The sequence below is a fragment of the Erythrolamprus reginae genome, chromosome 1, assembly GCF_031021105.1.
Source record: "Erythrolamprus reginae isolate rEryReg1 chromosome 1, rEryReg1.hap1, whole genome shotgun sequence".
Classification (NCBI taxonomy): Eukaryota; Metazoa; Chordata; class Lepidosauria; order Squamata; family Dipsadidae; genus Erythrolamprus; species Erythrolamprus reginae.
Genome location: NC_091950.1, coordinates 298,893,520 through 298,912,011, shown reverse-complemented (window position 1 = coordinate 298,912,011; position 18,492 = coordinate 298,893,520). Strand labels below are relative to the sequence as shown.

At 39.4% G+C, this 18,492-nt stretch overlaps 1 protein-coding gene across 1 annotated transcript in view; it reads right to left on the bottom strand.

Moving 5' to 3' along the window:
* FIG4 (FIG4 phosphoinositide 5-phosphatase) overlaps positions 1-18,492 on the bottom strand; it is a 100,330-nt gene that overhangs the window by 54,084 nt on the left and 27,754 nt on the right. Inside the window, exons 4-9 of the mRNA XM_070733336.1 lie at positions 15,313-15,469; positions 11,234-11,284; positions 9,468-9,616; positions 7,502-7,630; positions 4,748-4,848; positions 2,969-3,131 (exon numbers count right to left, since the gene is read on the bottom strand). Of these exons, the coding sequence (XP_070589437.1) occupies positions 2,969-3,131; positions 4,748-4,848; positions 7,502-7,630; positions 9,468-9,616; positions 11,234-11,284; positions 15,313-15,469 (750 nt within the window). The remainder of the gene's footprint in view (positions 1-2,968; positions 3,132-4,747; positions 4,849-7,501; positions 7,631-9,467; positions 9,617-11,233; positions 11,285-15,312; positions 15,470-18,492) is intronic.

Here is an 18,492-nt window from a genome sequence, read left to right as displayed (position 1 = left end):
GTCCCGGGCCCGCCAGAGATCATCCATCAACGCGACCAAAGCGGTTTCCGTGCTGTAACCGGGCCTGAAGCCCGACTGCTGGGGACCTAGATAATCGGCTTCTTCCAAGGACCGCTGGAGCTGGAGTGCCACCACCTTCTCGACAACCTTCCCCATGAAGGGGAGGTTGGAGACTGGACGATAGTTGTTGAGTACGGCTGGGTCCAGGGAAGGCTTCTTGAGGAGGGGGCGCACAAGCGCTTCTTTATAGAGTGATGGAAAAACTCCCCTCCCCAAGGAAGCGTTGGTAATCTCCTGGGCCCAGCTCCGTGTCACCTCCCTGCTGGCCGAGACCAACCAGGAGGGACACGGATCCAGTAAACAGGTGGCGGAACTCACAGCTCCAATGGCCTTGTCCACTTCATTAGGTGTCACCAGATCAAACTCTTCCCAGACAGGTGGACAAGTACGTGCCCCAGTCACCTCGACTGACTCATTGTCAGTCGACTCTGTTTTACAATTGGAGTCGAGGTCGGCCCGGATCCGAGCGACTTTATCAGCGAAAAACGTGTTAAACTCCTCGGCACTACTCTGCAAGGGCTCCCCAACTCCCCCCTGGTTAAGAAGGGAGCGGGTCACCCTAAACAGAGCGGCCAGGCGGGATTCCGCTGATGCAATCAAGGCGGCATGGTACGCGCATCTTGCCGCCTTGAGCGCCACTTTGTAAGTCTTAATAAAAGCTCTTACAAGTGTTCGATCAGATTCAGACCTGCTCTTCCTCCATCGCTTCTCTAGACGTCTCTTTTGGCGTTTCAACTCCCGGAGCTCCTCGTTGAACCATGGGGCTCTACGGGGTCTAGCGCCACGGAGAGGTCGCAAAGGCGCAATCCGGTCGAGAGCCTCCGCAGCAGCCGTATTCCAGGCCTCCGCAAGAGACTCCGCCGAACTGTGGATGAGTGCCTCTGGAATAACCCCAAGCGCCGTCTGAAAGCCCTCTGGGTCCATCAGGCGTCTGGGGCGGAACATCTTCATTGGTTCCGCCTCCCTGCGGGGAAGGATTGGAGCCAGGAAGTCAAGCCGTAGTAGAAAATGGTCTGACCATGACATAGGCACTGCTTCTAAGCCCCTTAGTCTCAGACCATTGCTCAATTGCTCGGAAAGGAATACCATGTCAGGTGCGTGCCCCCCCTCATGAGTCGGACCCCGTACTACTTGAGTCAGGTCCATGGCTGTCATGGTGGCCATGAACTCCTGTGCCAACCCAGAGGTTTCTCCGAGTGACGGCAGGTTGAAGTCCCCCAAGACAATAAGTCTGGGGAACTCCACCGCCAACCCGGCTACCTCCTCGAGTAGCACAGGCAGGGCTTTTGACACGCAGCTGGGAGGCAGGTACGTGAGAAATAAGCCCACCTGAACCCCTAAGTCCAACTTCATCAAGAGTGACTCGCAACCCGCAATTTCCGGAGCAATGAGTCCACGTAGGCAAAGGCTCTCCCTGGCTATAATAGCCACTCCTCCCCCCCTTCCCTGGGGTCGAGAATTCCCACATCACCATGGTTTTATCTGTTGCATTTATATTTTGCTGTTTTTGCTGGAGTTCAGAATGGTATGTATGCAGTACTGACCCTTTCAATTTTACCTAATGATTTAAACAATCTCATCAAGAAGGAAACTGAACAAATAATGGATAATGCAGTCAGTTATTATCGCTTTGATGGTAGAACAGTTTGAGCTACTCTCATATCAAAGTGCAACCAGCAGAGGTACAATTTCCAATGATGTTTACTTCTTTCCACAGCTTCCTATACCACTTACAATGCTGTTCAAAAAGCTCAACCAACTGGGCAGTGTAGATGGGATAAAAGGAAAAGAGGGATTTTTTTTCTTATTTTCAGTACCTGAAATTTTACTGTATCAATGAAACGATACTACTTGTATACAATTGCCTTTTTATTTTATTTTTTTTATGATTTTTAAAACAAATAGTGCATCATATTTTTTATCCCCTGGCTCCATCTTATATAACTAGCTGAAATAGGCCAAACAAATCCATAATTCAATAACACACTATTATTTATCTTTTCTATTTGTGAGCAAAAAAAGACAATAAAGCAGCAATAATTTTATGTCTTTTAAGCGTCCAATATGTCTTTTCAATTCTGTTCAGTTAACTTAAGCAACATACAGGAAGAAGCAAGAAACACTATTTTTGCTATCTAAGCAATAGGTAATAAAGGTAAGTCTATGCTCTTAATAGCTAGTTAATTAAATAATATAGTACAGTACTGATTTTCTAAAAAACTGTCATAGCTCTGTTGGTGAATTACACCCAGCCCTGCAGCGGGTAATATTTATTACAGGTAGTTCTCAATTTACAACTGTAATGGAGCGTGCCCATTATAGTTAAGTGAAGCATTTCATTCAGTGGTGGGTTGCTGCTGGTTCGGACCGGTTCTTTAGAACTGGTAGCGGAAATTTGCTGCCACTTGCCATATTGGCAGCCATGGTTGGCAGTACACACTCCCAAACTGGTCCTCTGGTCACCACGAATGCAGTATTATAATTTTTACCTGTTTTTGCAAAAGGACGGTTTGGGAGGCCTGGGGATTGCTCCTCGGGGCAGGGGAAGAAAAACCCTTTTTTCTTACTTACCTCTTCGAAATCTTGGTGCATCTTATACACCGGTGCATCTTAGTCCGAAAAATACAGTATGCTAGTGTGGCTATGAGGAAGAAAATATATTTGTCTATGCCTGGTAATGCCTTAACTATGAAATATTAATAGGGTTCATGGCCACTATCCCAGTATGTGGTAGTATCAGAGTACATATGAAAGATTTCACTTAGAAAATGTTTACCTGTACAATTTACAATTAGCTATGACTGGTCAAAATATTATTCCTCCATCTTGAAAATACATCTGGAAGCACAACAGTAATTTATCAACACATAATCTGCACACAATCTACAAATCAATATTTTGTACGTACGTGTAATTGGTGGCTTAGGCATCATAGTTGATATGTCCTGAGACCAATACAGAGGGACCGAACCTCGCACTTGGACATAAGAGGAATAGCTTCCGGCAGAAAATGACATTACTGAAGCATCATAAAGTATTTGCTCAGTTTCTACTTCATTTGCTACATCTCCCTGCATGAAAAAAGCAGTACCTTTACCATATTTCAAATTATCAACATCATCTTCAAAAGTCTTATCACTCAATTATCACTCAATTATCACTCTAGTTTCCATTTTAGCATAGCAAAAGCAATGACTGATTATTATTCATGGCATTGTCTTAATCATTCAACAATAATTTCCCAAATAAGTTTATTTGGAAAAAATGTCTCACTAATTTATTTTTGTTCTCATCTACATTGAAATTTTAATTTTTCCTTTTGTTCCTAAATCTACAGTTGCTCCAAACCAGATATCTTGATTGCAGGAGAACATTGTGCTTCAGAAGTATCTGACTATGCATCCCCCAATGTGGTCCCCTGAAAAGAATTCTGCTGTGCAACTACAGAAACAAAGAATCACTTCACTATCCAGTAGACTGATACTGATGGAATGAGGCAGTTGATCATGACATTCTATATTCATATGGTTGATTGAGAAGTGCCATTGTACTGATGTATACACTACCACTAATTACATACATTTTTAATATCTACAATTCTTAGATGATATTCACATTTGTTTGGGATTTGGGTATCTGAAGTGTCCATGGGACAATTGGAAGACAAAAGAAAAAAATGAAGGGCAATACCATTAGACCAGTGATAGCCCACAGGAGATCAAAAAATATTGTATCACAATTACTGATCTCCAAAACTCAGGGGGGAAGCCATTCCATCTTAATGTATATTTAAGAAATTTTCTTGTGTAAATGAGTATCAATATATTCCCAGAAATTTTTTTAAAAGGTCAAGAAGTTTTGAATAAGTCCCTAGGTTTGCAACCTGATTTAAACAGTTTGACCTTGATACTCCTGTGGATTTATGATATAAAATCTAAATTCTACTAACTTGTCAGTGTTTTGTCAGAGAAATCTTAAATCTGAAATGCATAAATGAACATTTTTCTGGACACACAAAAACTGTGATCATAAAATTGCGATACATATAAGTACTGTATTTTTGGAGTATAAGACACACCCTTTTCCTCCCTAAAAGAGGCTGAAAATTTGGGTGCATCTTATACTCTGAATGTAGGTTTTTTTTAAAGCTTTCTTTCCAGCCCTAGTCAGGTGTTAATGATGTTCCCAGCTCTTACTGGCTTGCAAGCTCCATTGTAACTCTCTCTGAATAAGGTTTTTTTTAAAGCCCTAACCAGGGGATAAAATAATGTGAAGAAGCTGACCAGACTAAGGACCCTAGTCAGATGAATATCTGGTAGCAGATTTTCCCCTCTATTTTCCTCCCCCAAAACTAAGGTGAACCTTATACTCCAGTGCGTCTTATACTGCGGTGCATTTTATACTCCAAAAATATGGAATATTGAAAAGCCAGGACATCTAACAATAACAGATTTTGTAATTTTATTAAAATTTATTCAAATGAAATATAAACTAGAGCTTGTCTTGGACCTCATGATATACACTGTCCCAAAATAAGAAAAAGTCTGATTTAGAATTTCTTTTTTTTAGATTTGCCTAAATGTCAAAACACAGTTACCACCAAGACCGAGCCTGCAGGGTGGAGGCAAAGTACATCTCATGCAAGATTTTATACAACAATGAAAAAAATGTCTAGTATATGGATTACCTCACAGTTTGCTCCTCTCTTTAGAAATCGTGTTCCAGCAAATTTACTTGATCTTCTGGCTATCAAAGTAACATACACTGGACGACCATAAATAAGCAGTTCTTGGAATCCAGGATAAGGTTTATAAATATATGTCATTCACTACCCCATATTCTTTTTTTAAAACTTCCTTTTTGGTCCTGGCATATACATAAACACAGAGCAAGCATAGAGTTCTCATTTTTTTTAAAAAAGAATATTCTTTTAGTCTAGCAACATGACATTTTAATCTTTCAAGCTACCCTAAAAAAAACAAGAAAGGCAGACATTTTATTTTAGAATTGAATGCAAAAATATCAGGCACTACTGTTCAAATTGTATGTTTTGTGCATCCCTTGGTGAAGACAGGTTCACATAACTTCTGCATGATACAAAATTAAATATTGTATCTTTTGGGAAATCTGAAGTACATTCAACCATTTCAAGATTCAAAATAAGAAGGCAGTGAATACAGCAGGTGCAGAAGCTTAGACAGCATTCCAATTGATTGTTGTTTTTGAAAAACATAGTAAATATCAATAAGGCCTCCAAATGTGTTACTCATTACTCCTATGGCACAATTAGCCAGACTTTCAGAGGTAAATAAATACTCTGATTCTTCCAAATCTCTGCTTGTGGTTATTATTTTTTCTATTTTAATAACCATGGGTTCCCTTAAGCAATTATCCAAAGATTTGAAAATTAAGGCAATTCACACTTGCAAATCAGAGGGGTAATGTTTGTGCAATATAATATTATGTGGCCAAACAAAAGAACAGATTTTCTCAAAGGTGCTATTTCGAAAGGCAACTGGCCTTTGTTCTTCCTTGAAGAGGTTTCAAGAAAAAAACAAAGAAATGAAGAAGCTCCTTGGATGAGAAGTGAAACATCTTCAAGGAAAACTAAAACCCAGCGAACTTTTGAAAAGCACAATTATGACCTGGATGCCTGAGAATCTCTATAGACAAAAAGAACAGATCCTATTAAATATTAACAGGATGGCATTTTTTCTAGTTTTCCTTGAAGAATATTTCTGAGCTAGACAATTTTTATAAGAGTGGGGAAAATGCCAAAAGCCAGGAGAGAAAGACTACAAAAGTATAAAATGAGTTGGTAGCTGATGTCAGCATATATTATCTAGAACCTATGGTACAGGCGCCACAGGTGGCTCGTGGAACATATCTGCTGTTGCCCTAGCTGAGCTCAAATGTGCATGTGTGTGCCATTAGCTGATTATTGGCCTGCACAAAAGCTCTGGGAGGGCATTTTCGGCTTCCAGAGAGCCTCCGGGGGATGGGGAGGCCATTTTTACCCTCTTTAGGCTCCAGGGAAGCCCTTGGAGCCTGGGGAGGGCGAAACACAGGTCTACTGTGCCCACCAGAACTTTGGAAACAGGCCATTTCTGGCCTCCAGATTGCCTCCAGGGTGCAGGGGAAGCTGTTTTCGCTCTCCTCAGGCATTGAATTATGGATGCGGGCACTTGTGCATTCACAATAGCACGCACACACAATCTTTCGGCACCCGAGAAAAAAAAGATTTGCCATCACTGATCTAGAATATATCCAGTGTGTGTTGTAAATATGGGCAAGATGAAGGGACATTTTATTACGCTTGGTAAATATGTAAAAAAAGGGGGGGGGATCCGAAGAATTTTAAATAATAATATTCAATTTATGATCATTGGGCAAAAGCTATTACAGTATATGCCCAAAGATTGAAATATTTGGCACTATCAGCCATGAATAGTTGACAAAATTGACTGCAACCTTCTGAGATAACCAAATTGAATTATTTGATTTTTAAAAAGGTCACTATTGACATTCATCAATGAACTGCAAACTCTTTACAGACTTTTTATATTAAAAAAGAAAATGATTTTCTGACTTTGTGTATTGTTGATTAGAAAAAAATATTCTACAGAAAGAAGAGAAATATGATGTAAGAGAGGGATTTGATTAAAACTGTATGTATAGCTGCCAAGAGAAAGATCAGAAGCCATTTCTTATATTTCTGTTCACCTTTGCTGTTCTGGTTTTTATACCTTTTTTTCCTTTTCTTTCTTTTTTCCCTCTTTCACATTTACTATGTCTTTTTCTTTGAATATTTTTATTGTACAGTATATGTAAAATGTTTTAATAAAAACTATTTTTAAAAAAGAAAATAAAATGCACAAAAACTACATTGCTCCTTCAACTGATTTACAAGTACAGGAAAAAGTTTATATGTATTCTAAAATAATAAGGTCTCAATTACTCTGGTATATCAATTTCCATTTTTTGGTTGTATTAAAAATGCATTTAATCATAATGAAGTTTTGTTAGCTATTCTACTATCTGCTCCAAAAGGAGTATGCTTAATTATTCCATTGCAAGCTAATTTCACAGTGAAGTCCGACACAGTCATTGTGGTAGGAAATGAAGTCTTTATTTCTTTTATTTCTTCACTGGCAACACTAACCCCATTCATAATTTCTCGTAATAGGCATGCTTAGAATAAGAATTTTCCTTCATTGTGCTTCATTATCTGCATGTAGACGAACACTGAAAATTTGTTTTCCAGCTCTTAAGATCTAAGAGGTTCTTTTACAAACAGCTAATTAATTTGTGGGTGAGTTTAATAGCAACATACAAAGAACCTAAGGAAGGACTTTATTGTATGTTACCATGATTCAGTTTTCTTTCTCGAATAACAATTTGCTGTTACTGTAACAAACATTAATAACTAACAGAAGGATACTCGACTGCCCACAAAATCCATGAATAACATACAAAAGCCAGTCTCGATGAACTGCAGTTTTGACAACATCAAGCAATTTCCCATTCCATACATATTTTCGATAAGGTTCGCTGCAAATTCCAAATACACCTGAAAAATTATTGCAAAAACATTAAGAACATTATTTTGAATTTTATGTTAGAGTGATCATTGTCAGTTTATACTACACACATGCAGTACCTGTTTAGATAAGTATCTGTGTTTATTAACTTGAAATATAACTAGTGAAAAAACAAACAGAGGTTCTTCCCATGTTAAGGATGTTTTGGAACACAAACAGAAAGAGCCATATAATATCTGAATCATTGCATAAGATTAGACAGATCAGAACACCAGAAACATTTTGTTCACTGCTACTGGAAACGAAATAATTATCTATATTACTTTTTGATCTGATACAGTAGAGTTCTTCCCTTCACACTGCAATGCCAAGCAAGGCCTGTGCTTTTTTAAAGGGGAAAAAGGGAAGCGGATATAAGGCACTGTTGGAGAGCATGTTTATTTTATTATTTTATTGAATTTATTGAATTTGTATGCCGCCCCTCTCCGTAGACTCGGGGCGGCTAACAGCAATGATAAAAACAGCATGTAACAATCCAATACTAAAACAACTAAAAACCCTTATTATAAAACCAAACATACACACAAACATACCATGCATAAATTGTAATCGCCTAGGGGGAAGGAATATCTCAACTCCCCCATGCCTGGTGGTATAAGTGAGTCTTGAGTAGTTTACGAAAGACAGGGAGGGGGGGCAGTTCTAATCTCCGGGGGGAGTTGGTTCCAGAGGGCTGGGGCCGCCACAGAGAAGGCTCTTCCCTGAAAGAAAGTTCTCACTCCAGTTCTTTAAGAAACTGGTGGAATTCACACTCTTTTGCTCTGCTGAGAGAAGACTTTCAGCAACGGAATAGGAAAAATGGTCATAGTTCCAAATTCTGTATCAATATCCAAATGCTTTATGAGACTTTACAATCTTCTATTTGATAGAATGGGAAGACATCCAATGCGCCCTTATTTTAACTACATTTAGGAAAGCTGACAGTAGTAAAAGGGCTTCCATTTGCTTTCTTTACAGAATGAAATCCATATGCGATCTTCCTCACAACTATGTAATATTTGCATATTGCCTAGATCAGTGGTCACCAACCAGTGATCCGCAAGAAAATTTTGGTGGTCACCAGAAGTATTTGCATTTTTATATTGCACTAAATACTATTTATCTTTTTTTACAAAATTAATATTAGTGGTCTGTGGGATTTAAAATTATAAATTTAGTGGAGTGGTCCCTGAGGTCTGAAAAGTTGGTAACTCCTGACCTGGATGAATGTCTCCAGGCTTATGTCCTTCAGATATGTAACTTGTAAACATTCTGAAGTTCAAGAGAATTTTCCACACATTTACAGTAGTAACTTGTGGGAACAGCAGTAACTTGTAGGAATAGATATCCGGTATAAATAATTAAGCATAATTTAATTTTAATTACTTCACACAGTTGAGCTAAAAACTGAACACTTTTAGTCAATTATTATTGTTTATAACCCAAAGGTATCAGACAACCACAATTTTCCCATTAGTATTTATCATTAGTATCTATTGATATTAATTATACATCACAGGAGATGTTTCTTTATAAATAAATTCATAACCACTAATCCTTCTTATAAAAGTATTTTTGCAAAATAGTGACAATCACTTGTTTATATTATTCTTATATTAATTTACATGCTAACATAACCAAAATAAGGGATTAAGGATTTATACAAATTTTTGCTTTCAAAATCAAACTAGGTGTAATTGATAAGTAACATATAATTCTTTATTAACTCTGAACACTTTCAGTGTAATACTGATAAATTTAAAGAGGTTCATGTCTCTGCATTAAAAGCATTACAAAATTAGACAGCTGTATGGAAGGGATACTTACAATTTCCATTTTGAGTCGCAAGTCCTTCATCTTCAAAAATATCAAAACACTCTTGACGAGTACGTGTTGTTTCTGTTTTGAGAACATCTAAAGGCATTCTCAAAACTGTAAGGTTATATTGAAGGGAGTGGGATAGATCATAGCTATAGCTAAAATTTGGAGAAAAATAAAAAAACTGAAAAAAAATATTTTACATCATTCTGAAACGTTTTCAGTTATTCAAAACAAGTTACTTTAATTTACAGTACTGTCTCTTCTAATTGTACAGTTCCTTGGAAATAAAATACCAATTAATCCAATGATAGTGAACAATCAGTATGCTTTATGGACTGAATTTCAAATATGTTCGAGTATGTGACAAATTGAGTGAATTATGAGAGTCACAATTCTAGATTATACAGTTTGAGAAATCTATTCATAAAATATAATTTTCTAATATATTACAAGGTCATAAAAAGGGAGGGTTTTTTATTATGATGGACAAGATCGAACCAATTCATATATGCATTCTAATCCATCACATTATTCTTTTGGAGTGGGGGTTAAGCAACTGAACAAAGGGACAGAAAAAACAGTAAACCAAAGATAGCAATAGCACTTAGATTATATATACATAGTGCTTTTACAGCCCTCTCTAAGCAGCTTACAGAATCAGCATATTGCTCCCAACAATCTTGGTCCTCATTTTACCCACTTTTTAATTCTTCAGTTACTTTTCCTATGAAATACCACAGGACTCAATTCTGTCAAAATTATTTTGAAATGCCATAATGATAGCTGACAGGATGTGACAGTAGTCAAGAATACTGGAGCCTAAAGACATTTTTCACAGTGCATCTGGAAAATATACATTTAAAAGTTACATTCCAAGTCCTTTAAACCTGGCATATTGAAATGTCTGTATTGTAGTCATTCAGGATTACAGAATACTTGATATGGTACACTCCAAAGGAAGATCAGATTATGCATGTTGGTAAAGAGATAAACAAGAAAGAGAGAGCTGAGTAACTTATTCACGGAGATGCTGTATTTCAGTGTTTCCCAACCTTGGCAACTTGAAGATATCTGGACTTCAACTCCCAGAATTCCCCAGCCAGCATTTGCTGGCTGGGGAATTCTGGGAGTTGAAGTCCAAATATCTTCAAGTTGCCAAGGTTGGGAAACACTGCTGTATTTCAGCCATTTCTGAAGGATAGGATAGGATAGAGCAGGGCAGGGCAGGATATGATAGAACAGGTTTATTGGCAAAGAGTGAATATTTTAAATATACTATTCTAAGACAATAAGAAAAAGAAATATGAAAATTCTATATCATCCTCAATAATAAATCATGGAGCCCTTTTGGCACAGTGGTTAAAATGCAGTATTGCAGGCTAACTTTGCCCATAGTCTGGAGTTCAATCCTGACCGACTCAAAGTTGACTCAACTTTTCATCCTTTTGAGGTCAGTAAATTATGATCTAGATTGTTAGGGGTAATATGTTGACATTATAAATTGCTCAGGGGGTGTGGTAAAGCAGGGATCCCCAACCTCTGGCCCTTTGCCCATTGGGAAGTGGCAAGTGACAGGAGATTGGACAAATGTGTGGGTGCACGAAGCTTCATTTCAGCAAGCTGTAGGCACACACGTGAAATCATTTCTTCCCCCTCCCACTACTGCTGCCAGCCCATGGAATGAGAATGGTTGAGGACCGCTCCTAAATGCTATTGTTAGTGTTATTATTAATAATTTCAATGAATACTTCAAAAAACAGTTAGAAACAAACCTGAAATAAAAATTACTGGACAGGTCCACATTCTGAAAAATTCGGAGGTATCTACAGACAAAACCCAAAAGATAATAAAAGGTATTTTATGCAGAAAGGGTATGCTGTCTTTGACACTCAAAACCTTTTGTACTAGCTTTATCAAAATCCTTTATTATGGTCAATGATAAAATGTAAATACAGTTGAGTTACAATATTACAGGGGGCACAGGGGATGAGATCAAAATAGGTGAATAAATTACGCACAAAAAAGGAGAGGAAAAGTTAAAACTGTATGAACAAGAGTAGGAGACGATATTTAAAGTAAGGCAGCAAAAATTTGAAATAATGCTTCACTATTAAGTGCAAGGTATATTTCTATATGATGTTCTATAAAGTATTAAATAGTAATATGTTACAATTTAGATAAACAAAATGTGGTAATAAAATGTAGAAGCATAAACTAAAATAATACAATTTTATCTGGAATACATTAAATACAATTGATGTTTACTTAATACCTACTTGTTTATCACCAAAATTTGGGTTATATAAGATGAGAAAAAAAGTGAAAGAAAAGGAAAAGAAAAAAATGATTCCAGGAGACTAAGTAATTAGGTTATTTGCCTAGTTTCAACTGTTGCAGATATAAATTCAGCTACAATGTTAGTGATATCATGATTTGAGACTGAATAAAGAGAATGGATATAGAACCTGACTATTTCCTCAGCACTCACAGCAAAATGGGATTTTTTCAATATACAAAAGTTACATATTTGATTGTTTCAATCTTCCTGGCAATGTAAGAGCATGGGATACAGGGTTGCTGGCATGTGTTAACTAAAACATTAGTTTTTATTCATTCTGTTGTCTATGACTTAATTTAGATTTCTACTTTCTGAATTCAAAGTCTTCCTCTCTTCTATAAGAATGAAGATGCCAGGTAAACACATAACAACAACTTTCTTTAGTAAGAAAATATTATAAGAATAGAGGTTGCATTAAAGTAGATCTTTATCTTTTACTAAGTATCATTATCATCATCATCGGCATCCTTCAGTCTCAAAGGACTATGGTATCATGCTCTGGAAAGAGTTCTTAACTTCTCCAGAGCACAAGACCTGGGTAGGTTAGTATGGAGAATAGACTGTTACCAAGCAGCAGATCCCTCCTCTCCACGTTTCTGAAATAATCCAATGGAATGGCAAAGCCAATACGATTGGTTGCAGTTATGTCACAGGAGCTATCAGAACGTGGCTGTACACAATCACTAACTGCCTCCGGGACTCCAGGTCTGGATTTTGACTCAAGGTTTACTCCTGAAGCCCTTTCCAATTATGCGTATAGCCATAAGGCAGTGTAAGTTTGCAGTGAAAATTTCCCTTCTCCTAGAAGATGGTTTTGCCGCTTTATCTGCCGTTGGGACATAGAGATGCTTCCGCTTCAAAACCGTTGACCATCTCCTCCTGTAATCCTGGAAAGGGGCACTTACAAGATGCTACTAGCTGCGCCAGCTGGACCAAGGTTTTTTTAAATGAGGTATTACTCCTCCGACACGATGGCATAACAGACAATAAACTTCCAAATATTTATGTAAATTTGGACATCTTCCCCCACAATTAGGATCAGAAATGTTAGGGGAGAAAAGCAGCCCACTGGTGGCAAAAGGTAGGACCAGGAATTGGGGGGTAGGGATGAAAACAGCCCAATTGCTATTGGTGGAAAAAGGCAAGATCAGGAATGGGGGGGAGGAAAGGAGCTCAATTGCCTGTTGGTGGAAAAAGACAGTACTATATGCGGTATTAAATATACGATCTTTCATAAAACTTCTATTTAGCATCCCACCTTGCCAAGTAAACTGCAGCTCTGTTCCTAAATCCTACCCCTCTACTTCAGGGGTGGGTTCTAACTTCCCTTGCTGCCGATTCACTTCCTTCGGTGCCCCGCGCACATGTGTACTTCGTATGTGAGTGCATGCACAATGCCGAAACCTCAGCTTCTGCACATAACCATAAAACAGATTGCAGCAGCCAGTTCGTTGACAGGGCCAGTCGGCCATCACTCCTGGTTCAGCGAGTGGGAGGAAATTCCCATTACTGGGCCGAATCGGGAGGAACCCACGTCTGCTCTACTTCTATATAATTTGGAGGTTATCTAAGATGAGAAGTTCACTCCATTATCCTTAAAACAAAATACCTTTTGTTACGAGAACCAAGTTCTTAATCTGTAGATACTTCTATAAAAGAATGGCTATTAATTAACTTGAGAGTCTCATTATTAATGCACACCAAATATCAATGAATTACACAAAAATCATAGATTGGGGCCATTTAGTCCCTAGAGGCAAACCTCTACCTAGTGCATCCCAAACAAATTTCTGTATACTTCCATTTAAATCCATATATAAATGGCAGCCTTCTAAGTAATACTGTTGGTCGCATCTTCCATGTGACACTGCTTTAGTTGAAGAGCATTATCATATCTTACTTCTCTTTTCAAAATTAAGCATGCTAACATAGTCCAGCAGCAAGAATCCAGAAGCAGGTCCAAATTGTGAATTTTGCATATTAATTTCCTGACAGTTAGAACAATTAATCCGTGGATCAGCTTGCCTCCAGAGGTTGTGAATGCTCCAACACTGGAAGTTTTTAAGAAGATGATGGATAACCATTTGTCTGAAGCAGTGTAGGGTTTCCTGCCTAAGCAGGGGGTTGGACTAGATGACCTCCAAGATCTCTTCCAACCGTATTGTTGTCGATATTGTTATTATTAATTCAAGCTAAAGGCAACAAATTTAAAGCTATTACAGGCTACATCTGTTATGTGCATCCTCCTAAAATCGTACAGCAGAAACATTTATTTCTTATGATATTGAACATGTCACTGGAAAGAAGGGGAAGCTATAAACCATACAACCCTATTTGCTAGGCACAGTTTTTGTTAAAAGGTTTCCCCCTTTCTTTTCCAATGTTCTTGCTCAGTTTTGCTGGGTTTTTGAACTACAGGAAAAGTGTTACTCATTCCCCAAAAGTCATTTGTTCGGGCTGATCAACTCACTATGAAAATTAGAATCAATGTCCTCCATCAATTTTTTTTACATGAGTGATCCTAAGATGGAGCTCAAGATCCTACAAGTAAAGACTCTCTTGATACAAGCTTCTGTGAATACAGTGATCCCTCGGGTTTCGCGAGGGTTCCGTTCCAAGACCCCTCGCGAAACTCGATTTTTGCGGTGCGGAAGTAAAAACACCATCTGTGCATGCGCACCCTTTTTTTCATGGCCGCACATGCGCAGATGGTGGAGTTTGCGGGGAAACCCCATCTTCAGCTCCTCGCTGCTGCCGCGCTGCGGAGCAGATCAGCTGTTGGGCGGCCGAAGGAACCTTCCCTGGGTCTTTCCGCCGCCCAGGCAAAGGGGAAACCCCAAGATCGCTTGCCGCTTGCCCGTTCACCCGCCCGCCCGGCTGCTCGCTTGCCCGTTCACCCGCCCGCCCGGCCGCTCCGCTTGCCCGTTCACCCGCCCACCCGGCCACTCCGCTTGCCCGTTCGCCCGCCCGCCCGGCCGCTCCGCTTGCCCGTTCACCCGCCCGGCCGCTCCGCTTGCCCGTTCATCCGCCCGCCCGGCCGCTCCGCTTGCCCGTTCGCCCGCCCTCCCGGCTGCTCGCTTGCCCGTTCGCCCGCCCGCCCGCTCCGCTTGCCCGTTCGCCCGCCCGCCCGGCTGCTCGCTTGCCGCTCGAGAGCAAGAGGGGGAGAGATAGAGAAAGAGAGAGAAGGAAAGAAAGAGATGAGAGAGGGAGGGAGAGAGTGTGAGAGAGGAAGAAGCAAGATAGAGAAAGAGAGAGAGAAAGAAAGATGAGAAAGGAAGGGAGTGACATCATCGGGTGGAAAAATCGCGATATAGTGTTTCGCAAAGATCAAGATCGCGAAACTCGGGGGAATCACTGTATATCTAAATTGTTTTCTTAGCAATAATATAGAAGTGGATTACATTGCTTTCTTTTTCCAGCCCATATGATAGCTTTTTAAGATCAGCTAAGGTAAGCAGTATATGGCATATCACATGTTGGTTCCTGTTATCCAAAACGGAGACTGAAAATTACCTTGTTTCATCAGGATGACTCACTCGTACAGAGTCGTTTGGAATGTAGATCATATTTGTATCTTCTATTTTATATATCGCATGTCCTCCAATATCTGCCATCTTTCGCCTCTTCGTAATTAGCACAATGTAATAACCTTCTAAGAATCTGACGAAACCTGCAAGAAACAAAATAAATTACCTGTTATTTGTATCTTTCACTTGATTCACTACGCCACGAGAAGGCTAAAAAAACAAGCTCAAATTCTGTTATGGGTGCAATAATTATATTGTACTCTGGTATCTTAGGACACTAGAGATTTAGGGGGTGGGGGATGGAAACTGTGATTCCTGAATAAATATTTAATCTACAGAATTTTGTTAAAGTGACCTCCTTTTCCTATTAAATTATACATGAAATAATTAATGAATATAAATTGAAAAGTATTTTTCAGCATGGCTGCTCACTTCATCTCTTTTGAAAAATTATGTACTGCGTTCTCAAAGCATATTTCATCAAATCAATGCCTGGGGTGAACTGAGGAAAATGGAATGTCCCATTGAGATGAAATCTAAGTAATGAGTTAACTGAAAATTTCTGTATAAGGAAGACAAGGCAGACAGATAAAAGAGCTGGAAATGAGAGACAGGAAAGAGGCAGTTAACAAAAGATAAAATGAAAGGAAAAGAAAAAAAACACTATCATTTTGCAAATAAGCATACTTGCTCTACTTCTCTACTTCTACTTCTACTTGCTCTAGCCGCTCCGAGTCCTCGGAGAGGGACGGCATACAAATCTAATAAATTATTATTATTATTATTATTAATTATTATTACTAATTATTCTTTAAACTTATGATTTATACATTGTATGTGTGTGTGTATGATATCATATGTACAATATATATATATAATATACAATATATATAATGTGTGATATTATATATACAATATACTGTATACAGCTTTAATTGACCAACTAAGTAAATGAGAAAGCATACTGTAATTAAACTATTAGGAAGAGCTGATGCAAGAGGAGATAACTGCAGCATAAGAATACTAGATTTATCATTTTAAACTATATTTTACCCATACCCTATCATCTATACCCATCATATAAACTCAGAAGCATACCACTTCTAATCAGATAAAACTAATTTAAATCTAATTTAATTAAATTCTAATTTAATTTAATCTAATTAATACTTCCATTAATAACTGGCATTACTACATCAGATATACTTTGTTCTCCTTAGTCTCCATCTGTATCAACTGTTTAGCATTGCAATGTACAGTGTATTTTCTAGCAAATCCAGATGGTTAGCCTTTCCCATAATGAAAATTTTCAATAATCTACAATATTTGACATGACACATCAGATTAAAATTTCACTCCTTCAATCTACCACAGTTATCAATCAAAACTTCTGACACATGACCTTTCATTGTGATTCTACAAAGAAGGATTTATAGCTCTTTGTATAGACAGTCATTCTGTATACTGTAATAATTGAAAACAGTATGATGCTCAGCTTCAACAGCAAATGCTGCAATCAAGTAGTACTTCAATGTAAAACTGTATGCATTTTAAAAAATAATGTTTTTCCCCACCAGCCTGTTTCAAATGCTTCTAATAAAGAAGCACCAGAAAATTGGACTTTTTCAATAGTGGCACTACTTTCAATGGAACATCTTTCTTATGTACTCAATTAGCACTTCACAATGCTGCATAAAGAGAAAGCAAATAGGTGCAACCCATTTTTTCCTGTAATCTCCCTACAGCTTTACTACTACTATTACTGTCCTAAAAATATCCCTTGAGGACTAGGAGTACTTCAGGGGTGGGTTCTAACTTACCTCGCTGCCGGTTTGCTTCCTCCCGCACTGTGTGGGCATATCTCGCACACACTTTGCACACACATGCATAGTGTCAAAAAAATACCCCCCCAAAGTCAAAAACAAGATGGCGACGCATGTGCAGTGTAAGAAAATTGGCTTCTGTGCATGCTCAGAAGGAAAAAAACAGGGAGAAAATAGGCGTTGATTGCTTACCTGAACGCCTCTTCTCGTACGGTGAGCGGGTACAGCAGTCACATGGGTTGCTCATGTCCAATCCGGTGGAACTGAGCCTAGTGTTAAAAAAAGCTTGCTGGATCCGCCCCTTCCCCAGAATTCGCGAATCCATAGACTAGGCTCAGCTGTGAAGCTCTGTAGTGTTCAACTCTCATTGTTAGAGGAAGAAAGGTTATAGGAAGGTAAAGAAGACACATACAAGGGCGGGAAGTGACTGCTGTACCCGCTCACCGTACGAGAAGAGGCGTTCAGGTAAGCAATCAACGCCTATTCTCCGTACTGAAGGAGCGGGTCCAGCAGTCACATGGGACATACCCAATAGATGGTCCCTAGGGTGGGATTAGATTGCTATCGTGAGAGATAACGGATTGGAGTACCCTTCTGCCGAAGGCAGCGTCCGCTGAAGCGTAAGAGTCAATCTTGTAGTGCCTGATGAAGGAATTTGGCGAGGCCCAAGTGGCTGCTTTGCAGACCTCCTCCAACGGGGCTTGAGTCGCCCAAGCGGCCGAGGTGGCTGCGCTCCTGGTGGAATGCGCTGTAATGTTCTTTGGAACTGAAAGGGAGGCCGACTCGTAGGCCTTAGATATAGTCCCTCTGATCCAACGGCCAATCACTGTTGAAGACACTTTGGTACCCATGACTCTGGGGTGATAGGCTATAAAAAGTGCTTCTGACCTCCGAAAGGGTCCTGTGCGTTGGATATAGATCCTCAGCGCTCTGATGAGATCCAGGGTGTGCCATCTAATTGCCAAGGGATGGTCCCGTTGGAGACAGAAGGAAGGTAAGACAATATCCTGGGTTCTGTGGAACATGGAACTGACCTTGGGTAAGAAGGTGGGGTCCAGTCGCAAGACCACCTTGTCCTGATGAAATTGGCAGAGGTCCTGCCTGATTGAGAGGGCAGCCAGCTCCGAAATGCGTCGGGCAGAGGTAATAGCCACCAGGAATGCTACTCTAAAGGATAGGTACCTGAGGGACGCCGAATTTAGGGGTTCGTATGGTGCCTGCGTGAGGGAATGGAGAACCCGTGGCAAATCCCAGGATGGATACCTGTGGACCTTGGAAGGTCTGAGGTTGGCTATACCCTTGAGGAATTCCTGAACTTCTGGAAAGGAACGGAGAGGCTGTCT